Source organism: Sapajus apella, unplaced genomic scaffold, assembly GCF_009761245.1.
Source record: "Sapajus apella isolate SASKATOON/1434 unplaced genomic scaffold, GSC_monkey_1.0 scaffold80, whole genome shotgun sequence".
Taxonomy (NCBI): Eukaryota; Metazoa; Chordata; class Mammalia; order Primates; family Cebidae; genus Sapajus; species Sapajus apella.
Window position 1 is genome coordinate 7,103,655 of NW_022437020.1, and position 26,948 is coordinate 7,130,602.

The window sequence follows — 26,948 nt, forward strand, 5'->3', positions numbered from 1 at the left end:
AAAAAAAAATCCACAAATCAGTCAGAACTGCAGTACAGATTTCAGGAATTTATGTATTCAAATTTCTTTCCAGATAATTTAATGGAGTGAGAAACAGAAAAGCTTCCCTGTCATCCTCACCAGCGATTTGCATGCTGAGAAAGCTCAGCTGTCAGAGAAGAGGCAATGCTTTTGTGGAGAATGCTTCCAGGCGACATGTGTGAACACATGTGCCCCACGTAGCTCAGATTTCCTGCCACCAGTGTAGTGATGCTTCCAAGAGGAGGGAGAACAAAACCAGAGACAGAAATGCATACAGAATTATTTTATTTAACTTAAACCATGTAGTACTTTACTAGAAAAAAGCAGAGTAAGAGAAACTAACATTGCCTTAGCTTCGGCCATTCAAAATAGACAAAGTTTCTTTTTTTCATAATGTAAAGAATCCAGAGTATATCGCAATAACAGGAATAAAGTCTTACAACAGAACATACAAAAACATTTTGAAATTTTTTTCATCTACTGATTTTTTTATATAAACAGGATTTTTAAGGAATAATTTATACACAGAAAGTCATCTTATGTAACAAATTGGCCATGTTATTACCTTTAACTTTTTTTAAAAAAACTGTTTTTAAACAAGAAAATTCAAAAAATGCATTGTTTGTGGTGCATCCATTCCATCCCGCCTTCTGGTTTGATTTTTTTGTCTCCCAAAGGGGTACCCAGAGGTAGACAAACTCTGGCAAACCTCTCACCTCAACCTCACTGGCTTAGAAAGCAGACAGGTGTTTTCCCAGGCACCTCTTCCACCTGTGGGTGTGCGTGTGCAACGCCAAACATCCAAATGAAAAGTTGAAGACAAAACCCAAAGAGTTTCCGGATCTTTCTCCTGTGTAGTGCAGAAACCCTAGGTGATTCCCACAATGGAGGTATTGTGGAGTTGGGTAGACATGGCCAACAATCCCCTGGGGGTGAGAGGACGTGGAGTCAAACCTTCAAACCAATTTTTGTCTATGCTGTAGTTCTTATTAAAAAGCATTTTTTAAAATCTGTATAAGAAATATGTGTCTTCGGTGTTCTGCCTCAAATAGGGTCTCTTCCGTGTTCTAACAAAGCATTAATCATGATACGAGGCATGTAAGCAAATGGCCTGCATGCCTCGAAGCTGTCATCTTTCATGTGATCACCCTGCATGCTGTGATCATCGTCAAAACCATCATCTCTGCGGTCAAATCTTCCCATCTCCATGGCACTGCATGACAATGACAGCAGCCAGACCAACCCAACCAGATGCTGAACGGTGCCATGCACCGCTGGGCTGTAACACCCTGCTGTTTCCATGGCCAATGAGGTTCTTTCTGTTGAAGCTGCTACAGTCCAAAGGGAAATGACCAGTAAAAAATGATCCCCTTCCCAACCAGAGGGTTCTGGAAGACCAAGATACTGAAGATACAGAACTACTTTTTAAATGATCATCATTTCTTTGTTATAAACTAGGGCACAAAGCGCTGGGGGGAAAAGAGGGTGAACCACGGCCCGGGTAAGGGAAAAATCCTTTTTTTGGCATATTGTAAAGCTACCTAGGAAACAGGTGTCCTAAAAAAAAAAAATGGATCACAAACATACATTTGCAAACACAGAGGAAAAAAAGTGTCTTTAAATTATTTTCGGCAATTATAAACTACAAACGTTTTATAAAATTATTCTGTGTTCTTACAAAAATGCAATGAAACATGTAATTAGTTCTTGTAAACCAGATCTTCGTCAACTGACTACCCGTAATCTACTGGACTTAAGAGCCCTATTGAAAAGGCTAATGAGTGACTAGTTAAAACAATGTTGACCAGGAAGATGCAGACACACAAACATGGACATACAAATGAGTGATCATTTATGCTCTTGCAGAAAAAAAATAAAACCCTAAAGACATGCCCCGGAACTACAATTGACAAGTGCGATGTAGTTCGTATTCTTGAACAATTCCACTTAACTCTGAGATCAGTTTCCAGAGCAGGATGTTAGGTTTCTTTGTTGAAACCAAATGCCCATGGATGACGGCTGAGCCTTGATGTGGTCTGATAGCTTCAGAAACCATCAAGTTCAAAACATTGCCCACATTTCTTCCAAGCCCCACACCTGCTGCTTGTGATTCTTCTCTCTGTGCCAGGACCCCTCTGACAATGGTTTCCTACCTACCACCTGATCATCCCACCATCAAGGGGCACTCACTTCTCCAAATGACCAACCAGTCATCCAAGATGAAGGCCGAAAACGAAACCCTCTGACCTGTCCGAGGTCTGTATCTTCAGCATCTCTGGCAACAGAGGTTCAGTCTAAGTAACATCCTCTCTTGAAGTTCTCATTTGTACCACCAGCTACTTCAGAGTGGAGTATGAAAGAGTAACTTTCATCACGGGTTTGTAAGGAGTGGATCTCTGGTCCACATCTCCCAATGCTGCTTAGCCCAGGAAATGAAAAGACAGCTGACAACACAGAGTAACATTAACAAAAAGAACAAACCCCGAATGTTAAATGCATAACTAGGACTGCTGGAATGGGCCAAGGTATGCCACAGCGGGTCACTGTCACTGGGAGGGAGTGGCGACCAATGCCATCTGGCCACTCTGGGAGGAATCAACAGTGATAGCTGAGGACACTGGACAAGCATCCCAGCCTTCTCACCCATCTGACCTCAGTGTGCTCTTGCCACAGAGCCACTTGCAAGCTGTCCGGCCATCAGCCTGCAGAGGAGGGCTACTATGGGAGAGGCTTCAGTGGAACAAACAGGCCTAGAACCTGATGCCACAGAATAGTCAGCTCATAAATCTTTTATCCCAAAGCACACCCACTTGCACTGAGCCTCGTGCCATTTGGCAGTTCCACAGTGACCGCTCTTCTATTTTATGAAGCCACTTTTCCTACCATTGAAATGTGGTTCCGCATCTTAAGAAACAGGCCGGAAGGAGGCCAGGTCAGCCAGGAACACGGTCTTCCATCTTTCAAGGAGGAGGCTCATTCCAATGGTATGTCAAACATAATGACATCCCACGAAGGAGACCTGGGGTGGTCTGGGTCTCACACAGTTCAAGTTCAACAATGTCTCCAGTCCACAGCAGCTCCTGCTGCCTCAGGGAAGGGCTGTGCGGAGAATGTCTTAATGCTCACATCAATTCCATGATGTGCCTCAGTGGTTCACGTGACTTCAAGCAGTGTGAGCTGCTGGCAGGAGGAGGTTGCATGGAAAATGCCACAACTCAGTTTGGTAAGATTATTTGGAACATACGAGAGAGAAAAATCAAGAAGAGGTGGAAAAATCAGTGTGAAATTAGGCTAGAACTGAGGACAGATGCCGCCTTCATATAGGTCAAGGTGAGTGGGTTGGTCCAGTAAAATGACTGCACCGTCACACAAGCCAAGTTTTCTCTTTTATTGAAGTGTTTCTGAAGCATTTGTTATGATGGGCACTACACTGTTAGTGTTTTCTTTCTACTTAAAAGCCACCTACATAAAAACAAAATGACATTGCTTGGACAGTTTAAACAAAACCCTTTTAACCAGCTGAATGATCTGTAGAAATCCAGTTGTGGAAACCGGTAGGTATGTGCAAATGAGAGGAGAGGCCATAATTCTGAGGGGTCACCTACAGTGTGGAAGAAGAAAACCCTGATCAAACAGTGTTTCTCAAAGACCTTAAGATCCCTGGGGTCTTGGGAGAGGCGGGCCGCGTTCCGGCAGGAGGGAAATGGCTCCTGAGCGAATTAAGTCAGTACTGGGATTGCAGAGGAGCCAGCTGTACTTGTGGGAAGCTGCCCACCACGTTTCCCAGCTAAATCATCAGTGCCTGTAAGAGCAGCTGCTGGGAGTGGGGAGTGAACTGTCTGTCCTGTGAGCAGCAGAACCAGAGATAGACAGACAGGTACAGCCCAGGCAGGAGGTGCGACGCTCATGGAGGCTCAGCGCCGACCACTGGCCTCTCCAGCCTGAAGGTTTGGTACATCTCTTTCTACCCCTAGGGGAGGAGGAGGTGAAGGAGAAGCTGAGAGGGCAGCCTGCAGGGGGAGGGCACTCTGCTACTGCGTGTGTTCTATCAGGGACAGGCTGTGAGGTCAGGAACCTCTGCATTCTGGAGTGCAGGCTGGGTGGACCTCGCTCTTCAGCTGCTGCTGCGGCTGCACCTTTGTACTGAAGGAATACAGCAATCATGGCAGCACCTCCCTGCCTCAGTGCAGGCCTCCTCCAGGGCTGCAACAGCAACAGCAACAGCAGCAGCAGCAGCAGCAGCGAGGGGGGCAAACCCAATGCTCCGCGCTTTTCCCCACAGGATTCTCACAGACTGTGCTGCCTGGACGCCTTCCTGACCTCAGACCCTGCGGAACAATTGCTCTCTTAAGGATGAAGTGTGTTGGTCATTTGATCTGCATGGAAGCAGTTTGTTCCAAAGACAGTCAGCCAGGGACAGCCTGGTGGCCCCCCAGGTGTGCTCTGGGGCCCTCCTTGGCCTCATGGGGCCACCCAGCTAGGAGGAGGAGAATCCTAACACCTTGGTGAAAACCAAGATAGAAAAAGAAAAAAAGCAACACAAAACAAGACATCTCAGAATAAGACAAGCTGTCTGAAATAAGCCGAGGTGAGTTAGTGTTGCTTTGACCCCGGAATTCGGCCTGGCTTCTCCCTGCACCTGGTGTGGAGCCTGTGGCGTGGATGAGGTTACCAGTATCAACGGCCTGTTGTCAGGTACTGAGAAACGTGAGATGTATTCTTTTATATACACATATAAAAAACAAGAGTGAGGTAGAGTAGATACATGTTTGGGGGGAAAAAAACCCAAAAAATCAAAAACTGTCCCATCACACACACGCGCGCGCGCACACACACATCCTTTCCTTGGGATTTAAATTCATAATGGGGCTTCTCTACAGTGATTGAAACTGCTATCACAAGATAAATTAAAAAGAAAACCCCTACATATAGTACCTTCCTAATTTTTTTTTTTTTTTTTTTAAGGGAACATGCTATGGGGTAGAGGCTAGAGAAAGCAGTGAGACAAACTGCTGACAAGCAAAAAAGCACTACAGACTCTTTGTGTTTTATCTTCAGTCACAACTAGCAATCGCCGTATCTCAACTCTGTTCTTACTCCTAATTTAAACATTCCCATCCCAGAAGCAACTCTTGTGCTGTCACCTCTCTGGTGAGAAGTGCTATAAATGAAACAAAGCAAGACCCCTGGTCCCTGAGGACCTGGATTCCCGGCTGAGGGAAAGTGGGCCAGCACCACAGCCCTGTTCCCCCGGCAGGGAGCCAAGGGGCTCTTGGGCCACTGTGGCATCTGTTCTGCCCCAACCTGGAGCTCCTCTGGCCGGCACACCCCTGAGGATGCCGCCCTGGGCCAGCCTGGATCCCAGGGTCCCGCTCGCCGCCAGCATGAAGGAGGTCCCTTGGGGTGTTCTGGTTCCCAAGACAGTTCGGTCGGCCTGGTGAGGGTGGTGGCAGGGGCCACAGCAGGGCCTGCTGGACCACACTTGGCTGCTGCCTTGGAGTCAGCAGCTGTTTTTCGTGGGATGAAAGGATTCAATAGCCATTTAAAAAAAATAGGAATCCAAATGCCTAGTGTCTGCAGTTAACACTGCTGTTGTACCCAAGAATTAAAAAAATAGAGATATGTGTGTCACAACCTAAACAGAGGCAAGGGAAAGAGAGGGTGAAGCTTCTCGACCGTGGTGAGTGGAAACACTGAACAAAGACGTGTGAAGGATTTAACCTTTGTTTTTCTGACCTGAGTTTGTATTATGTCTTGCACTGTAACAGACTCCAGTGCTGTGAGGGCGGGCTGGGGGGAGGAGTGTGGCCCTCTCAGGGCGGGTGCCCGGCCCTCTTTCCGCCTCGTGCCCACAGAGCCTACGGGTTAGAAAACAACTAAAGGGGCAGGTGGGAGGGAAGAGGGGGGATGTATTTATAAAAAGGCATCAAACAGTTCATGGCAAATTATGTTGTAGAATTATCAATTACCGGGAAAAGAGGAAGAAAGTCACGCACTCTAGTACAAAGCATAAGAAGTTTCTTGGAGTGAGCAGAAAGGGGAGAGGGTGGACCTGAAGGTTTTCATAGATTAAATCCACAAAGATCAGGAACAAAAAAAATAGCAGCTTGTTTTCTGTACAGACGTATAGATGAATATCTGAACCGTAAAAAAGTTATAAAAGTGACATTAAAGACGATGTGTATGCAAATGTTTCATGGTCTAACATAGAACTGTAAGACCCATGAAGAAGTCCTAGGAACAGAGAAAATGTCAACAAAGCTTAGAATGCTTGAATCCATTGACTGCTTTTCTTCTTACTGCTGTTGTGGTGTTTGAATTTCCTTCCTTGCAAGCCTGCATGAACAGTTTGGCTGAGTCCCTGGAAACCCGTTCCCATTTGTGTACTTGGGGGCGGGTGGGGGGAGCTGGGGCTGGGAAAGGAGCAGGCATGGGGCCACCTTGACTCAAAGCCTGTCTTCCAGGCTGCCCAGGCCCCATTGCCTCCAGATTCTTGGGGGTTGGGGCAGGGAAGCTGGTTCAGCTTCTCCCAATCTTCACTGAGCAAAAGTCCCCCTGTGTCCAGTTCCCCCAAATAATGTGTGCAAGTGGCATTGAGCAGCATGGCAGGGCAGTCAGAGCGTGTCGCCAGCGTGTCTCTCAGACGAAGCAATCAGATGCCATGCTCACCCATGCCTCAGGACACAAGGAATCAGCGCAGGGACGGTGAGGGGAGAGTTCAGGATTTTGGCAAAATTTGGCAGCGTTAAAATGGTAACAGCCTTGCATGAACAATGGCCCTTTGTAAATTTCAGGTCCCTAAAAAGGGAAAGATTAAGGTAAAAATTTCCATCTCAACGTGTTTTTTTGTAATGACCTACGGTGGCGGGCGGTGTGTACAGGGGCTGCATGGGGGTCACAGGGACAGCCACTTCCTCAAACTGATAAAAAGGGCGTCCTGGCTGGACTTGCGGCAATCATTTTTCCATTATGAAGCAGAGAGAGAAAAGTGAGAGAGCAAAAGGGAGAGAGAGAGAAGAGGAAGGACAGGGACAGAGTGAGGAGACTGGTTCTCAAGTGCTCTGTTGCTATTAAGTGTTGTCGTTAAGGTTCTTAAAGGCCCATGTCAGTTAAGGGTTTGGGTAGGGAATAAAAAGCTGCTTGCATATTGAAAAAAGGAACATCCCAAATGTGTTTACTGCAGAGAAGCTGTCTCCTGTGGGCAGCAATGGCAGTTCTGAAGATCCACTGAGGTACAGGAGCCTTATGAATAGATTGTTGAAACTTGCTCTCTCTCCCCACACCCCGCTGAGCGTGCACATGTGTTACTGTTTGCACGGACTTGGGATCCTCAGCAGGTCGAAGACTGGGGCAGCGGCAAGGCCCGCTCGTTCTTGCGGCCCCCGTTCATGTGTGCGAAAGGCTGCCTCTCGTCGAAGCTGGCGCGGAGGACAAGCACTCCAGGACTGGGGCTGTTCTCAGCCTTGTGCCCGGAGCGTCTGTCGGGCAGTGGCAGGGACGCCGAGGAGGCTGAGGGGTCCAGAGGGACACTCTCCATGTTCTCCGGCTCCAGGTCTAGCTCTTCTGGCTCGGGCGGCTTGTTCTCCTCGCTGTAGTAGAAGGAGACCTCCCGAAAGCCAGGCTCCATCTCATCTTTGATGCTGCTGATGATCTCCAGGAAGGAAGGCCTCATCTTGGGGTTGTACTGCCAGCACATGCCCATCAGTTCAAACCTGCAGCCAAGACACATGGGAGGGGGTTCCAAGCTGAGAGGGCGTGCATGGCCACGAGGCCTCCTGGTACCTGCTGGTTTTCCTCCTACATGCGTACGGTGGGGGTGCTGAGCACAGCCTGCTGCCGCTCCCCATCCCTGGCTTTCTGCATCTCCTGTTTTACCTTGCATGGTTCCATTCACTTCACCCAGAACCCGGGACCGCCACGGTACAAAACCCAAACTCTCCTTTCCCAAGAGGGCCTAACCTAGGTCCACACCATCCATCATTACAGGTACTAGTTATGGTTCCAGTGCCAACAAAAATACCAGTTTTCTATCTGAGGCAGCTCAGGTAGCCATTGCTGAAACACTGTTTCTCACTAATAAGGCTGATGAGTGACTGTGGCTTTCTCAAAGGTGCTCTCTCTCCGAGTCCCACCTGTGCTATTTCTAAGCTTCCTCCTAGTGCAGGAGTACCCCTGCAGAGGACGGAAGGAAGGAAGGCACCATGAGGGCAGGCTTGTGCTAGCACCTGCTCACTCCAGCCCTGCGCAGGCAAGCCCTGGCCTTGGGCTATTCTGGATCAAACGAGGCCCAGTGAAGCCAGACCTGAAGCCAGATTCTAACAAGCCAGCAAGGAGAGCCCTGGGCACGAGTCCACTCCACAAGCAAGGGACAGGCACAACAAGTGTCAGCTTGTGCTGGGTCTCGGTCGTATCAGCTGGGCTCTGACAGCACCTGGGTCGCAAATATCTGTGGGGCCCTCAGAGTCACATAGGGCAAAGGGAGTCTTCCCCACTGTGCCCGGGGCCCCCCAGGAAAGCAGCAAGCTGCACATGGACAAGGAAAGCTGGCCGCCCTGACCCAGGAAAGGCCTGAGCTTTGAAAAGCTTCCAGAATGCAGAGCCCCCCAGCTGAACAGACTTTTGGAGCAAAAAGGGGCAACTGGCCACCATGCAGGTCTGGCCCTCACTCTTTGGAGTGACCGCCAGCAGCCCCTCTCTTCTGTGAGCGTGAAACCAAAGTGCAGGCCTTTCCACCTCTGTTCTCACCAAGAACTTCTACTCTTTGTTTAAATTCTGGCTAAAGAGACGCTTTTCCATAAAAGTGGCCACATAGAACTCTCCACATCTTAGGAAGCTCAAAACATCCCAAATTAGCATCTAGCCTCCCGTCAGGCCGGCCACTGGACCACAGACCACCTGCCCACATCTGGCCTTGGGTAAAATTCCATGGCGAGGAAAATGGCCTGGGCCTAGAGCCTGGAGTGTGGGTCCTCCGTGCCAGCTTCAACGAGAGACAGCCTGACAAATGGGGGCCCTGATACAAGAAAGGCCACTCACTGGGCATGGACGCTAGCCTTCCAAGAGAGGGTCTCCTCCAGTCACTCGGCAGCTTCCTTCAGGTGGAGACTGCAACCTTGAGGGGAGGGTGGGCCTGGGCATAAGGGAGAGCCATCCAGAATTCACCAGAAGTCAGCATTCTGGAGCCTGGGGGCCTGCATCTCCACAGGGCTTACCCCAGGCTGCCCTGGCACGGGGCCACGCTGCCTTGCTTCCATGCAGGCTACAGCTGCTTTCACCTACAACTGCCAGCAGAGGGTCAGGACAGACACTGTGGCCTGCAAGTCTACAATGTTTATTTACCATGTGGCCCTTTGCAGAAGGAAGGTTGCAGGTTCCTGCTCTGAGAGGAAAGGAATTAGACCAAATCTGAAGGCCCCACAGTACGCTTCTTAGATATGGAGAGTTCCATGTGGCCACTTTTATGGAAAAGCATCTCTTTAGCCAGAATTTTAAAATTCTACCCCAAGGAAGAGTGTGGTGTGCACACGAGGTGCCAGACAGTGAGGCAGTTATGTATGTGAACTGCTGAGGTCCTCACAGGCCTGTGGAGCAGGTGCTGCTGACTATAATCTCTCCCATTTTACAGACGGGGAACAGAAGTACTGAAATATTAAATACTTTTTCCAAGGTTACAAAACTCGTGAGGGCGGACCTGGGATGGAGTTGTCTGTGCAATAGGATGACTACTCTTTGATCGCCATGATCCTGGAAAAAGGAATTTTCTCTTAACCTAAGAAAGAGTAACCCTGGGTCCACCAGGAGACCTCCCTCACCTAACTGTCCAAGGGATAGTCACAGATGTCACAGGGATGTGGTCTGCTTTGATAAAAACTGGCACCTTGACGACAAATAAGCCTGCCTTTCCACACTGCCTGTCACTTCCTAAGAAAAAGGATTGGGGTAAAAAAATTACAATCGGCCATAAAGACACAAAATGCGTCTCCATGGCCAGGCTGTGACTTCTTCTCTGGCTGACTTGCCCAGGCAGAGATGCAGCCGGGCCAAGAGCATGGGATGTGCCTGGCTCCGTGTCCTGTGGCCAGGGACTGAGGAAGTGCCACTGGAGGGGCAGTGACTTCGGCACACACAAGCCATGTGATGCCTCTTTTAAACCATTCCAGAGTAACAGCCCTTCCAGTGCTGCCGATGAAAGGAAGTCTTTTTTGTTCTGTGGGATTCAAGACCTTGTTTACTATTTCCACACACACACACAAAATCCCCGTTAGACTCTAGAAGGACGTATGAGCTGATAAAACTCGTCTTTTAAAAAGCACGTGTTTTGTGTTTTTTACCACGGGTCAGCTCTGGTGCGTCTGGAGCCATCCTTCTGGAATGCTCTCTCCTTTGGGGAACGCATACCTGGCCCTTCTCCTGGAACAGGGACAAGACTCGAATGGAACCCCTGCCCTGCTGGGAAGCAGCTTCCTGGGGGCCAGCTGTGCCCCGCAGAGGCTGGGTGATGGTCAGTGGGGGGAGCACACGGAGGTACCTTTGTATTCCAACCCCACTCTTGGCCCCAATGTCCTGAACTGGACAGGCTGTGACCTGTGTGGGATGTCAGAGGCCAGGAGGTACCTGCACATTCCCACACGCTGCCAGGAATCAGCAGGGCTCCAGACCAGTGCCGATGCTCACCGGATTCCTGGGGGACCTGCAGGGCTGAGTGTGCCCCTCTCCTGGCAGTCCTTAACAGTGAGGACCGTCTCAGGAACCATGCCGCAGGCAGGAGCGGACGTGGACGTGGGGCCTCCGTGAGCTCACCGGGGCTGAGCCCGAGCACCCCTCCTGCCTGCTAGCATCCCACTCAAGCACTCAATTCCCGTAAAACCAAACCAGGATTCCAGCGATGGGAGAAACTGTACTGGAAAACTACAAAAACCATCAGATTCCACTGAGTTTGTTTCAGACTCATCTCTGAGTTAATTACGCTCCAGGCTAAAAGTTCTGATTCCTCTCTGAATCCTGCAGACTGAAGACTTCTCTGGCAACAGTCTGGAGCGTGGAGCTGAGGAAGTGTTACCAGCAGAACAAACGGCCTCCTAGCTCATGTGTTCACGGCTGAGTTCACACCTCTGCCCTGGCCCTCATCCTGCAGCATTAGAGCCGGGACCTTTTACATTATCACGTTTCACAAAAGCCAGGGCCACTCCTGGCTCATCTGTGTGACCTCAGGGGTCATCAGCATGTGCCCAGAAAGGCTCGATGTCTGTGGCATAAGTACCAAGTGGATGGGCTTTGTCGTCCATCTAGTCCAGACCCAGCAGGGAACCACAACTCAAATCTGATGTCAGGACACTTCCTAATTCACAGGAGTCATGACGTTGAGACTCAGACCTCAGCACCTCGTGGCTTGGAGACCACGGAATCCTTCCTCTAAAGCTGGAGTACTTGGTGATTCTGAGGGGTGAGAATCTGGCTACTTCCTGATGCTGAGCAAAAGTCCACCAGCAGCCACTGAGCTCCTCCAACCCCCAACATCCCCAGATAGTGCCTGTTCACACCTCAGAACCACACAACTCACGCACTTCCTCTCTCACCTGGGACCTGGCAGAGGTTCCAGGTAACTCCCGAGGGCTCAGGGACTCTGCCCTCTGGGATAAACAGAGGCCATTCTTTCATTTCTTGTGACAACAGAACTCCCGTCTCAAAATTCTCCTTTCTCATGTAAGCTCATCAGTAAACTCAGAAGGACAAAACGCACACTCCCTATGAAACCAACTTGCCTCCTTTCATTCTGCTCTTTTCTTTTTTTTTTTTTTTTTTTTTTTTTTTTTTTTTTTGAGATGGAGTTTCGCTCTTGTTACCCAGGCTGGAGTGCAATGGCGCAATCTCGGCTCACCGCAACCTCCGCCTCCTGGGTTCAGGCAATTCTCCTGCCTCAGCTTCCTGAGTAGCTGGGATTACAGGCACGCACCACCATGCCCAGCTAATGTTTTTTGTATTTTTAGTAGAGACGGGGTTTCACCGTGTTGACCAGGATGGCCTCGATCTCTTGACCTCGTGATCCACCCGCCTCGGCCTCCCAAAGTGCTGGGATTACAGGCTTGAGCCACCGTGCCCGGCAATTCTGCTCTTTTCTTAGAAGGGAGAAAAATTTGCCAAGGAGGTTCTCGACGGCAAAGCAGACATACCTCCTGAACCAAACATTTAACGTCAGAGTAACCGCTCCGAGTACATTTCCTTGTTACTCTAGGCTGGGAACAGGAAGTGCCCTGAGTTTCCCATGGCAGGTAGGCTGCGTCCCAGGCAGCTTCCATTAATATTAAAACCCCAGTCACCTGGAGGTGGACCAAGTAAGAATCCCACAAGTCCCTCATAGATAAATGTTTCCCCAAGTCAAAGAGAAAGCACAAAAACAATACCACTCTCCCTCACCCACCCCAAACTACAGGAGCAAAACACACACCTGCTTTCGTGGGCTGTTTCTAAGTTTGCTAAAACACCCCCAGTTCTAGTATTAACCTAGATTCTGGGACTGTACCTTTATGCAAATTCAGTAGGCATCAGCCCTCATACTCCATGGCTTATATTCAGACTCGAAACATGATTTTTCTTATCATCGCTGGCAAGAAAACAGTGGCTGCACTGCTCAAAGTGTGGAGCAGATGGTCACCTTTGAGGGGCAGAGGGGTGTACCCAGGCTCGTCCTCTCCCTCCTGTCCTGGGGCTCACATCCCCCTGTCACACATGCTGTAACCTGAAGGAGAGGGTGGGAGCCTCCAAGTGTGACTTTGGAGGTTTGGTCAGAAAGGATGCTGTGGCTTCTGCTCAGGTCCTGGATCTTTTCCTCTAGGGCACAGCAGGTGAACCATGTACCTGTGGGCCAGATCTGGCCTGCTGCCTGGTTTTCTAAGGCCTATGAGCCAAGAATGGTTTTCATGTAAATGGCTAAAAGAAATTCAAAATAAGAGTATTTTGTGACAACACAGAGATGATGTGTAATCCAAATTTCGGTATGCAAAAATAAAGCTGTATTGGAACATAGCCACATGAGCTTAGGTGACACCTGCTTTTGCTCTACAAGGGCAGAGTCAAGTAGTCACAGTCAAGGTTGTATGGGCCCACAGAGCTAAAAATATTTTTTAGCCAGCCTTTTAGAGAAAAGAGTGCCAAACTCTGCTCCAAGAGAAGCCAGCTACACGTCCTGAGACACGTGGGCAGTGCTATGGAGAGGCCCACATAGGAACAGGGTGGCTCACGCAGGGCACAGTGACCAATGCAGCAGCACCTGGAAGTAGGTCTGCCCACCCCAGGCAAGCCTTCAGATGGCTGCAGCCCTAACGGACAGCTGGGCTGCAACCGCAAGACGTTCGAGACCAGCCTGGCTATCATGGTGAAAGCCCATGTCTACTAAAAATTAGCTGAGCATGGTGGGGGGTGCCTGTAATTCTAGCTATTTGGGAGGCTGAGGCAGGAGAAGTGCCTGAACCTGGGGGGCGGAAGTTGCAGTGAGCCGAGATAGCGCCACTGCACTCCAGCCAGGGTGACAGAGCAAGACTCCGCCTCAAAACAAAAAAAAAGTGCAGTGAGAAGACAAATTCACTAGCATGAGATTCATTTCTTATTGCTAAGAAATACAATCTTAGCAATCAGAGGACAGACCAGTGTCCTTCTGTCTGCAGGGACATCAGCTTACACACGCTCCAGGTCCACACTGGTCAGGGGATGAAGCTCTGGAGAGTATGTTGCTTAGATGGTTTATGACTTTTGTAAACGCTTAACAGAAAAGAAACGTGGGGTGGGGTTGTAACCATCTGAGTCAAGCTGACCCTACGTGGAGCACACAGGAGTCCTGACCAGGCAGCTCTGCGTACACTCACTGCAGCAGTTCCCTCTGCCAGATGTGGACAGGTGGCTCTTGAATTTGACTTCAGAGTATTAAGTGTTGTGTTCTTGCCTTTTTAAAACAAAACAAAACCTCACATGGAGTGGATGATTAAGGACTGCTGTGGCCAAACATTTCAGATATTTGGCTTGAGAAACTAGGTGCAAACTGCAGATCAGAACTAGAGCATTAAGGCATACGGAGTAGAATTAAGGTACCTGCGCAAAGGCACAGGTCTACTAGCCATACTTGGCTCCTTCCATGAGGACAAACCTCTTCCCAACAGCACCTGGCCGCCACAGCACACTCAGGACCAGAGAACGGCTTTAATCTCCTGTGACCCAGGAACACAGGTATTTGAGACAAGAAATCAGAAGAGCACTGAGGGGCCCCAGAAGTACGTACAGCATGTCGGGGCAGTTGTCTGGTTTGTCCAGGAGGCCGCCCTCCATCACGAAGCGAAGGACTTGCTCATTGGACAAGCCCTGGTACGGCTGCTCGGCCAGCGTGGCAATCTCCCAGAGCACAACCCCGAAGGACCTACGGTGAGAAAAGAACTGTGAGGAGCTTGGAAAGGGACCGTGCTGCCCCTTCCTTCCCAGCACTTCTTCCACCCCGAGCACAGACTGTCCTTACTGTAGGAACAGCGCCTGTGAGAAAGCAGGCCAGGCCCTGGGCTACGTGTGGGACGTCATCCTCCCTTAGTTGCTGCTAATGTTCTATGTAGACTAAATTCAGCCCTGGTGGCGGAGCTGAGGAAAGTGACGGTGAGGGCGCTGCATCCCTTGCATGGTCAGGAAGCCCCTGATCTGTGCTTTGAATGCAGGGCATACTGAGTTCATAATCCACCTAGTCCCAACCATTTACGTGGCAGGGCAGTATCTCCTAAACTGGCTTTAGCCCAAGAAGAATGACATTCTTGTCCCAGCCCCAGCTTGCACACTGACTTAGTACTCTCAAATGAGGCCTGGGACTGTCAAGCTTTACCAAGCTCCTCAGGTGATTTTTACAATCAGACAATTTTGGAAACCTCTACCCAAGTAGTTCTCACTGCTGGCTGCACAGGAGAATCTCCTGGGGAGGTTTCTAAACAGACAGAAGCCTGGACACCCAGTAGAAGCTCTGATTTGACTGGTCTGGGGTGAGGGCCTGAGTCCTGGAACGTTTAAAAGATCTGTGGGGATCCTGAGGTCCAGTTGGGCCAAGGGAGAAGAGAACTCCTGCTGCTCCCCACCCTCAACAGAGCTGGGGGCTCCAGCCTGGAGGGCCTCTGTGTCACAGGTGGGGGGACCAGGGTGGGCTGCCCTGGCTGGTAGAGGTATCATGGACAAAGAATCCTTAAGCAGAGAAGTTGGCTGGGGAATAACTGTAGTGAGCAATTCTGCCATGCATGCAGCTTTGCCTGTCAGTTTAAACTACTGGAAAACAAAACAGATAGTACCCGTACACAAATTTCAGACAGAATGTTAAAAAAGACAATGCTATAATCTGCAAAATAAATGCACCCGCGCAGGGCAAATCTCCATCATTCACAGCTTCTCCCTGGCCTGTGTGCCTTTCCACATGGTTCACTTCGGTGGAGTAAAGTAGGCTACTCATCAGCAAGCGGCCAGGGGTAGGGGCGAGTGCGGCTTCCAGCTGGACCCGTCCTGGGCTACAGGTGCTGGCCAAGCCTCATGGAAACACCTGGGGCAGGGGATTTCCCACCAAGAGCTCTTGGGACCTTGACCTTGTGCCCAAGCCCACCGGGCCCGAATGTATGAGAACGTTTTATTTGCTGCTTCAGCTGCTTTTGGTGAATCAAAGATTTTTGTACAAATTGATACTAAAAGTAGATGTTAGACAGAAATAGAATCTTAGCAATCAGAGGACAGACCAACCCAAGGTCCTTTTCAACTGCAAGTGACCAAGAAATGCTGTCATCTTCATGTTTTGTAAGAGACCCAGAGGCCAAAGCGCAGCTTAGAGGCCTGGGCCCAGGGAGCAGGGGCTCTCGGCCAGCTTCGTGCTAGAAGCTCTGCCTTCCACAACCAGCCCAGCCACACGGGCAGCATGTCAGTACCAGTAGGACCTTCACGTCTGAAATGCAGCTTGGTACAGGAAATGTCTAGCTCTCCTACAAAAAATTACAGATAAAAAAGGCTCAATCACTAGCTCTCTGCTTTTGCTGACTGCAGGCTGGCCTGGGAAATGGCCTAAGGATGTGGCTCTTCCCAGGCCCACTTCTCCTCTTGCCCCTGCTGCCTCTCCTGGCGGTGTCTCCGGCTTGCAGGCAGCCAGTTCTCACGGCACGGCTCCCACCCTGGCCCTCGAGGCCCAACTGCTCCACTGTAAGCTCTCAGTGAGTTTCACACTCAACTCTGATTTGTGCCCTGTTCTTCCTCTGGCTTCCCTGCAGCTGATGCCCATTCCAACCAAGCAGTCCACCTGCTGTCACCCATGCCCTCAGCCTCTTCCGTGTCCCACTGCAACATGTCCACTCAGGCTCACATCTGTCCAAGGTCTGGCACCCTCCTTCCATCCCCCAGCACTCCCTCAGTGTGAGGATCCTCCTTCCCTGGCCCACCACACCCCTCCCCCTCTCCTCTTTGGCTCCAGCTCAATGCAGGCGTATACTCCGGAGAACAAAAACTTCTTCAAGCACAGCTCTAATCACCCTCCAGTTTAGAAACCTTAACAGGGCTTGCAGAATTAGTCCAGAACCCCTAACACAACGGCTGAGGCCGGCTTGATCTCTCTGCAGCCTCCGTCCCCCGACAAAACCCCACCAACCCCACCTGCAGCAGGCGCTCCCCTCTGCCATGCCCGCCCAGCATCCCCACTGCCAGGAATCCCCCACTTCCTAGTGCTCCTTTTGTGACAATCCATACTTAGGGTGTGGCTCATATGACCTCATCTCATCTGTGAAGGCTTCTGCAACCCCAAACTGTCAGGATCACTTCCTCTTCTCCACAAGACTTTTACCTTCGAGGACCAGGACGATGACAATGACATCATCATCATCCCTGCATCTTCCACACCCCGAGAGCCTTATCATCTCACACAGGCAACAGTGCAGGAGGTAGAAGACCCAGCTCTCCACAGATGCTTGTCGAGTTGAACCGCAAAGGCTATCCCCTGAGCAACTCTTGTCTGAGGTCAGCATCACCTGTCACTGAGGGCCACCGAGTGCTGGAGTCTGTCATCCTTCACAGCTTAATGTGACAACAGCAAGGTGTGGATACAGAACCATCTCTACCCAATACCAGTTGCCACAGGAGCCATTTAAACATCTATTCAGGTACCACAGACATCCCCAGACAGACCTCGCCTTACAGATGGAGCAACCAAAGCCCAGAAGAGCTCTGAGATTCGACCAAGGCCACACAACCAGTCAGAGGCACTGAGAAGAGGCAACACTTCTGTGTTTTTCAAAGCGGGTACTTTACTATGTGGTGCTGGCTATTCATGCCTTCATATAAAATCAAGTCTCCTATTTCATAGATGGGTTTAATCTTCAAACATTAGATAAATGTCTGTGTAAAGCCCTTTCTAATTAGGAACACTGAGGTGGTTTCCCTAGGGAGCAGACCCGCTGCTGTGAGTCCCCCGCCATGTCCATGCTGGCTGGAGGCAGCATTCAGTAACTGCACTTCCCCACACCAGGAGGGGATAGTAGCAATGGCCCATTCACCAGCAAATTAAAACCTACAGAGAAATCCACATTCCCTACAGATGGTAATTAGCCATGAAAGCAGCAAATGACCTTGGCTATTTGTGACTATTTGTAAAGCTTCTTAATAAGAAATAAAGATTATGTGTAGGGTGATCCAGATGCTCAGGAAAGGGGCACAGCTCTCTAGGTTGTGGGGTGCAGCTCCCCAGTCCTTTGCCTGGTTTCATCTGTGCCTAGAGGGCACCTTTGCCATTTTAGAGGGACATGGCACTACAGGGAGCTGCAGGGAGAGCAGCCACAGTGCCCAAGGGCCTGGGAATGAAGTCTTGGAAGACAGCAGGAACCTGGACATGTTCTGGCTAGAAAGCAGACACAGTTCCTTAGATGACTCCAAGACCTGTCTATCAAGAACAGGGCAAGGTATGCAATTATGTTACAGACAGAAGGTCCAATGGGTGTCACAGAGAGGCTGATGGACGCAGAACACGAGCGACTTGCTAAGAACAAGGACGTCTAAAGCATGAGGCTGGCCTGCCTTTGTGGGGAAGTGAACATGGAGTGTCTAGAAACATCTTAGCAGAAGCTCAACCACCAGCTGTCAAAGATGCTGTGGGTGCCATTTGGGGACTGGGCCTGACCACAGGGATACTTCCCAAATCCTAAAATTCTGGGGTCTCTTCCACAAAGTCAAATAAAATTCTCTGTGTTTCTTTCTAGATTTCAACTATCTAGGAATCGCTGCTCTGTGCTGCTGAACACAATCTAAAATCACTTCCATTCTTTTGAGAGGAACAGCTTTAGTTTAGAGCCTGGACAGCCGAGAAACCTACTCCAGTGTCCTAGCCCTCCTGACCTGTGTGATCCTTAAAGCCTGTGTTAAACAAAATAAACCTGAAGCACTGTGAATGCCTGAGCATGTCATGGGATGAATATCAAATGCCCGTTCATGTTTATACAGATCTTTTCATAATGGTTCATTGTAGTTATGTAGTCAAATGGAAAGAAACTGATATTGAACACCCTATATGTCCCTTTGCTGCTGCTTGTAGCAATAACTGCTAGCCAGAATTTGAGTAAAATTCACCTGTGAGATATTCACAACACGTTATTGTCCTGTCCTGCCTCTGTTCTCCCTGGCTTTCTAGTTTTCTATTTTATTATACTACAAGCTGAGCTCCAAGGTCTTGGAGGCATGAAACCTAGAATAAACAGATGCATGCACATACCCAGGCTTGCCCTCTCCCCACGATCCCAATCTCTAAAAACTGCAAAACACTGTGATTTGACAGTAAAGAGATAACCATCTTGGACAGGCTGACTGCAAAACACATCTCAAACTTGAGCTCGAGAAGCAATCACGCTTTGCCAGGTCATATTCAAATGCTATTTCCAATTTGCACCTGTCTTCAAAATAAGATCCAAGGCCCTTGAACTGTGAAAGGTTTACGAGGTTAAAAAAAAATGACGTCAGTCACTATTGAAATAGTTCCTCTATGCGGTCATCCAGACAGTTGGAGTAAACAACTACCATTTCTGTAACACAACAGCAATGGGATCCCCCCAGAGGAAAGCCAAGACACTAGCTGACATTCTAGAAGGTGCCTGTGCCAAAGCCTCAGCCGGCCAAGAACCTCAGTTGTATTTAAGAACCTGACCTCTTCTCCACAATGTTGCCGAGGAACCACAATAAATAATACCACCGAGAAGCCTCCAATCCTGAGGCCGATGAGCTCCCACCGGAAGACGTTGTTTACGACTAAGGGAGACGTCTTGCTTCCTATAACCATCCCTGGGTCAACAACGGTGGATACCCACTGAAAGACAGGCAGCAGATGGAACCAACAGGAAAACACCAGCAGGACTCATAAGCTTTGGGTCTCAATAAAGCACTGTCTACAATCTGAAGGTGAGATTAGGTGAGGCAGACAGAGAGAGGTCTGTTTATGGAGAAAGTGGAAAAAAGAGAAGGCAGGCAGGAGAGAAACAAAAAGAGGTGATGGCTTCTAGCACATCCCACCTCCTGGACACATACTGATACACTGAAGACAGGCAGAAATGTCGGTCCCACAGTTCCTTTAGAGTTCCACAAATGCCCTTCTGCCCTTAGCTTGCCCACTGATAACAGGACACCTCAATGATGAAGGAGTGTTGCTCACACAACACTGAGCTAACACTGGAAATGGGGGACAATGAACAGAGAAAGCCAAAGCCCTGGAGACTGAGCTGGTGGGACGTGTGGAGGCCAGGGGGCTCCAGGCACGCACTGCAGCAAAGGCTCTCATACCAGACATCCGAGTGAGTGGTGAAGACTCCATCCTTGAGGGACTCGGGAGACATCCAGCGCACGGGCAGCAGCCCCTTCCCTCCTTTCCGGTAATAGTCTGTCTCATAGATATCTCGTGTCATACCAAAATCTGTAAGGGGAAGAAAGGGTGCAGAGTCACACGCTGGAGCAGGCGCCGCTACTGCCGCCGCAGAGGACCCTACACTCATTACGTGTGGACAGACACAAGGCAAGACACGGACACGCCCCACTTTAAGGTGGCCAAACCGCAGGGTTTGCACTTTTATAAGGAAGAGACAGTAAGGGATTGATTAGTCACATGACGAGCAAATACCATGCGATCACCACCTTTAATACATTTATAATCCGATTCCCTTAAGAAGTTAATTCCCTTATTCCATTTAAAATGAGAGGCAGGCTGAGTGTAGCAACTCAACGCCTGTAATCCCAGCACTTTGGGAGGCCATGGCAGGAGGATCACTTGAGCCCAGGAATTCAAGATCGGCCTGGGCAACACACCAAGACCTTGTCTGTATAACATAAAAAATTGGCCAGGCGTGAGTGGTGGTGTGCGCCCGTAGTCCTAGCTACTTGGGAGGCTAAGGTGGAAGAATCACTGGAGTTCTGGAGGTGGAGGCTGCAGTGAGCCATGATCACACCACTGCACTCCAGCTTGGGTGACAGTGAGACCTTGTCTTGAAAATAAAAATGAAAACAGAGGCAGTGTAAAAATTAGAGTCTCACGATTTATGAAAATATGTAGTACTGCAGAGATCAACAGTCATTTATACATGCTTTAAAAACCTGACCAACTCAACAGGAGAGTACAGATGCTTATTTACTTGGTAGCACTGCCCCATCATTAGAGAAAAGTAAATAATTTCACTGCTTAATAAGGGGGAAAATATTCAGATTTTTGTCATCAGTTCATGATGACAAAAGTACCCAGCAAGATGCCGAAGAGACGCTATTTATGAGGCCCCTGAAGCTATTACTCAATACTGTTTTTCAACATAATACTCCCACTCATTTTTGAAAATTTCTTCCATTTTCCATGTCTCCAGAAGATGTCACATAATTATGTTTGATGGCAGGCTCGCTTTATAATCCTAAATTATTGCTGCTTTGTCAGATTTTGATTCTGCACTCAATCATACAACCTTTTCTTACGTGAACTCTTCCATTCTCCTTCCCAGGAGAAAGGGCTGCTGTACTTTAAAATGCTCATTTATGCCTGTAACTCGTGCCACAAGGAGGTAGGGCTACAAAAGCAAACCCAGAGAACAGTTCCTTGGACTTGAACCAACATAATTTCCTTGTGCTATGCTACGGGCCCTCAAGCTGGGTCTGGTGAAATTACTGGTCATAGTTGTCATCCATGAGACACTGGGCAACGGAAAAACATCTTGAACCCTTGTGAAGAATGAAGTGCGAAAGTGTTATCTGTGAATTAATCCAGTGACATGCAAATGGGGAATTTGCCTTTACTTGCACAAGGTGGAAAAGATGGAATCCTACTAAAAAACACAAATGATGTTCCTCAGCACAAATGAAAACTCTCAATTCTGGGAAGAAAAACCACTATAAATATGCCACGCGGTTCAACAGCAGACATGATCCCTACCGATTTGAATTTAAAATGGCAATTGGCACAAAAGACACCTCTCCCTGTGTGATGCAAAGTGGGAGAAACTGAGTTCCTCCCATGTGCCAGGAGGGTGGGAAGGAAGACGCAGATAGGAACTACCATCTGTAGAGGCCCTGCCCTGTGCCAGGCACGTGCTACTGCTTTCCTGTGCCAAGTTCTGCTCACAATCCCAAGGGCTCTGTGACATTATCACCCCTATTTCTGAGGTGAAGAAATTGAGGCTCCCGGATGTAAGGCACCTGCCCCAAGTCTCCCATCCATTTGTGGCAGAACTGGCCCACCTGGCTCCCCGGTCCCTGTGCTCTCCCCGGTGCTGGGAAAGGGGAGCTGGCTGGCATTTCCATGGGGACAATCTGAATTCTACAAAGAGGGAAGGAGAAGCCAGCTGGGTGCACAAAGGAAGCCCAGGCCAGATGAGGGCAGCTCTTCCCTGGGAACCCTGGGGCAGGATGGGACTCTATTCCTTCTCTGAGGGCTGCCCAGCTTCACAGGGCACCAAATGTGAGGACGCCTCAACATGCCAAACCTAGGGACACACTGGTGGATCCTGAACAAGGAACTCTGAGGACAGAGGGATGTGGGCTCTGGGATATGGCTCTGTTTCAATACCTTTAGCTCCTACAGAGGAGAAAAAGGAAAGACACGCACCCCTACTTTAGAAACCATTCTCGGCCGGGTGTGGTGGCTCACGCCTGTAATCCCAGCACTTTGGGAGCCTGAGGCAGGCGGGTCACCTGAGGTCAGGAGTTTGAGACCAAATTGGCTAACATGACACCCCGTTTCTACTAAAAATACAAAAAACTAGCTGGGCATGGTGGCACGTGCCTGTAATCCCAGGTACTCAGGAGGCTGAGGCAGAAGAATCGCTTGAACCCAGGAGGCAGAGGTTGCAGTGAGCCGAGACCGTGCCACTGCACTCCAGCTTGGGCAAAAAGAGCAAAACTCGTGTCTCAAAAAAAACAGAATAAACCATTCTCTAAAAGATTCTCATTATTCACTCAAGGGCCAAAACATTTCATTCAAAAATCGCTACTAAAGGAAAAAAATATGTTACCAAAGGAAGGTAAACACCTCCAGAATAGACAGTTCAAGAACCAGACGCAGAGGTCATTTGAAATAGCTTCCTTTGGATATGAAATCTCCCCTGCAGTTTCTCAGGGTAAATATTTGGTATTTTTCTAAACTATCATATCATAGTGGGAAGATGAGAATCCTGGTAAAACCAGGTGGTTTCCTGAGCACCCTGATGTTATGTGTGTTTTCATTAGGCAGATTAAAAGACCAAAGTAAAAACACAAGCCTAAAGGCTGAAGTGGGTTTTAAACATTGCCAGAAATTCAATCCAACCCCTTTTTCTGGTGTGAGAGTGGGTGGTGGCAGCAAGGGTGTCTAAGCAGTACACTGCTGAGCTAAGAGCAGGACAGTAAGTGTTGGGGGAGAGTGGTCCAGAGCTTGGAGGCTGGCCACCCCGGCTGTGAAATGCAGTGAGCAGTGATCACCCCTCACCTAAGGGACTGCCAAGCCAGCTCCTGCTACTGCTCCTGCTCCATGTAGGGGCTCCATCATTAGGGCCGATTGCCTCTTAGAAAACAATGTGGACCCCTGGAAGGAGAGACCATTGCTCCTTAGAAGCTAGGAAAATCGGAGGGATGAATGTAAGGTTGGACAGTGAGTTTTATTCCCAAGTCCAAATCTGAAGACACTGTCTTGATTATTTCTGTAACCAATGCAAAGAAGTGTTCCACTGAGAAATGCCTCAACCATCAGGAGAGGCAGCCTCAGGGACCATGCCTACTACCTGAACCACCGTGTCCATGAGCTATCAGCACTGGGACCAACTGTGCCAGGATTGTGACCATCAACTGGAGACAATGACATCATTCCCAAGAAAAGAGTGCCCGCACTCAAGGCACACATTAGAAAACCTCTCCAGGGGCAGACGAATGCCAACAAGGTCCAGTAAGTTTAGTTCTTGCTCAGATCTGGAAAGCTAAGGACACACCTCCGATTTTGACCGTGAAATCTTCGGCAACCATGCAATTCCGGGCGGCCAGGTCTCTGTGGACGAACTTGTTGGCGTTGAGGTATGCCATACCGTCTGCAATCTCTCCAGACATCTGAATCATCTTGCTTAGGCTTGGAGGCGCTAGGACTGGATTATTCTGTCGGAGATTTAGAAAAAATTCACATGAGAATTTTGGATTTTTTTTCCACGCCAATTTCTTTCAAGGTTTGCAGATCATCTTTGTTCAATCTGGGCACCGAGGGTTGTTCACGCTAAGAAACCAGGTCTTGCTGGGAAGGCACAAACCATCGTGGAGAGCACAGCACCTGCTCACTCCCTGCAAACTTATCTGCACCCTCTCCCTGACCACATCACAGAGTTGCTGAGGGAAACACCAATTTGCACTCTCTAGGACCAGCATTTTCTACTTTGGGTATGGCAAAGATTATTTAAAGGTCAGGCGCGGTGGCTCAGGCCTGTAATCCCAATACTTTGGGAGTGCAAGTCCGGCGGATCACCTGAGGTCGGGAGTTTGAGACCAGCCTGGCCAACATGGGGAAGCCCTGTCTCTACTAAAAATATAAAAATTAGCTGGGTGTGGTGGCACACACCTGTAATCCCAGCTATTTGGGAGGCTGAGGTAAGAGAATTGCTTTAACCTGAGAGGCAGAGGTTACAGTGAGCCAAGATTGAGCCACTCCACTCTAGCCTGGGCAACAGAGCAAGACTCCATCTCAAAAAAAAAAAAAAAAAAAAAAAAAAAAAAGAATATAACGAAGCTGCAGGGTAAGCACACACATTTTATACTTGACATGAGATAGAGAAAATTTAAATCTGACCCATCTAAAGGTGAATTTTAGTTCTGAAAGGGATTTAAGGACTTCAGTAATCATCTTGTCCCATCCTCTTATTTTATATTGAGGACACTGAAGCCCAGGAACCTGTAGCACTGTCTGAGGACCACAGGCAGCCAGGACCAAGGCCATGTGTTCTGAATATTTTTTCTGTGTGTGAAACTGGGAAGGAAGGGAGTGAGTTTCGGACTTTCAGAGGTGCCGCAAATGATGCTGGCGAGAGAGACTCTGCCAAGTCTCCAGTCACCTGTTTCATCAAGCTTTTCTCCTTCATGCTGGCTTCTGTATTAAAGTCAGCTAATAGCTGGGAGTGGTGACGCACACCTGTAATTCCAGAGCTTTGGGAGGTGGAGGTGGGTGGATCACCTGAGGTCAGGAGTTTGAGACCAGCCTGGCCAACATGGGGAAACCCTGTTTCTACTAAAAATACAAAAGTTAGGTGGGGATGGTGGTGCACGTCTGCAATCCCAGCTACTCAGGAGACTGAGGCAGGAGCGCTTGAACCGGGATGGCAGAAGTTGCAGTGAGCTGAGATCACACCATTGCACCCCAGCCTGGGCAACAGAGCAAAACTCCATCTCAACATAAATAAATAAATAAAAATAAAGTGAACCAGGAAGAGGCACTAACACCCAGGGGTGCTGGGGACCAATACTTGGCGTCATTCATTCACAAGCACAAGCAAGACACTAACTCTGGATCAATCCTGAAATGTGGACGTAGAGTCTAAGGAAGCCAGATTCCCAGTCGCAAAAACAGTGCTGGGGAAGGAAGGGGGCGCTGTGTGTGTGTGTATGGGGGGGGTCGGGGGGGGTTATGAATGAGTGACCATCTTGTGCACAGAGCTCAGTGGGAAATCACCCAGGAACTTCCCAGAGACAAGGGCAAGAATCCAGGCAACCTAACCTTGAAGTTTAACACGTATTTACTGACAGAGTGTCTGCCACAAACGCAGCCCTGCGCCACATGCTCGGACTGAGATGAAAAGCTCAACACAACAGGGTGGGGGGGGTCACACTCCAACAACAACACAACACAACACAACACCAAGAGAGAACGCACGCAAGGACCTGAGTCAAGGGCATCGAGGAGTCGGCAGAGGAGATGGTTACCGGAGTGGGCGGGAACGCTTCGGGGAGGGAGTGGCACTGGCCTGGCCTGACAGGTAGACACTGATGTGGGGAGGAGACTGGGGGCAGAGGGAATGCAGGAACAAAGGCACAGAGGGGCAGAGCAGAGGGGATCCAAGGAACAGGAAATTCCTCTCACAAAGATCAGAGTCGGACTCTAGCTGGGGAAATCCTTTGTACAAATGACCTATAATCAAGCATGCAGTAAGAAACACTGGACGCTGAAAAGCAAACTGATTTAAAGACACAACATCTTCTTGCAGGGAGGCTCTAAAGGAAAGAGAGCATAAGGCAACATGCAATATTAGTGGAAATCGAGACTGACCTCCGTTTCTGGCCTCAGAGACCGGAGATAACTCTTGAGATCACCCCGTGTCATCAGTTCCATGATGACCAGTGTTGGCTGGCCCTGGGACACCACACCTAGCAACCGCACCTGGGAGGAATCAAAAAGAGAAAGACTCAGAGGGTCAGGGTGGCCCTTGCTGGTGCCTGTGTTGTCTGGAACTGTCTCTGTGGTGCCTTGGGCTGGTCTGAGCAGAGGGGTCTAAAGGTAACAGTGAGGCAACGGGGTACCTATCCAGAAGGCAAAGGCAAGACACCAAACCCACGGGTGGAGCCAAGAAAGAACACAATGGGGGGGCTTATGCGAGACTATCTCCCTGTGCTGCATTTTGGCCTTTCAGGAACATTCTCTTACCACATGGTGACAATTGAACTCCTTCATCACAGAAGCCTCGTTGAGAAACTCGATCCTCTCACGCATGCTTGCGGCCTCGTTCACCGTTTTAATGGCCACTCTGGTTTCGGGTTCATCTTTCACCACACCCTTGGCAACTCCTTCATACACCATCCCAAACGACCCCTGCCCAAGCTCCCGGCTCATGGTGATCTTCTCCCGAGCCACCTCCCACTCATCAGGAATGTACACTGGAGAAGAAACCGTAATTAAAGCAGGTACAGAAACAAGGCCTTAGAACGTGCTCTGGGGGAACTCTAAGCCAAAGGACATTAGATGCCACTTCCTTAAACCCACAAAGGAGAATACCAGGAGGTGATGGCATGGCTGGCTCTCAACTTTCCACATGCTGTAGATCTGAGTAAGAAAACTGTACAGTCGGGTTCTAGTAGTTCAAATACTTGAGGATTTCAAGATAATGTGAGGATACTAACACCATATAAGGACCAGAACAAAGCAAAGAAGCCTAGCACAGGAAAGAAAGCAGTTGTTTAATTTCTTTTCATCAAGTAAGAATACACTTTTGAGAAAAGCAAATTAACCATAGGGGACAGAGAAACTGAATGAAATGGTCAAGCAGGATTTTACTCATCTTCATCAGCAGATTAAAATGCAAATGTGAAAAGGAGGAGAGTAGCAGGGAGACAGAGACGAGTTCTTATTCTGGGTTGGGAAGGTCAGAGTTGCGTGTGAGAGGTGATGATGATGCGTGTGATGGATGGATCCAAAAGAGGTGTCAGGGCCCTCA

General features: G+C 49.2%; 1 protein-coding gene across 1 annotated transcript in view; it reads right to left on the reverse strand.

Annotated features, from left to right (window-relative positions):
• Nucleotides 1–289: 289 nt before the first annotated feature.
• The window catches only part of IGF1R (insulin like growth factor 1 receptor), a 314,344-nt gene continuing 287,685 nt past the window's right edge, over nucleotides 290–26,948 (reverse strand). Inside the window, exons 16-21 of the mRNA XM_032252821.1 lie at nucleotides 26,162–26,391; nucleotides 25,787–25,897; nucleotides 23,475–23,634; nucleotides 19,825–19,954; nucleotides 14,291–14,425; nucleotides 290–7,733 (exon numbers count right to left, since the gene is read on the reverse strand). Coding sequence (XP_032108712.1) covers nucleotides 7,352–7,733; nucleotides 14,291–14,425; nucleotides 19,825–19,954; nucleotides 23,475–23,634; nucleotides 25,787–25,897; nucleotides 26,162–26,391 — 1,148 coding nt within the window. The 3' untranslated portion in view covers nucleotides 290–7,351. The remainder of the gene's footprint in view (nucleotides 7,734–14,290; nucleotides 14,426–19,824; nucleotides 19,955–23,474; nucleotides 23,635–25,786; nucleotides 25,898–26,161; nucleotides 26,392–26,948) is intronic.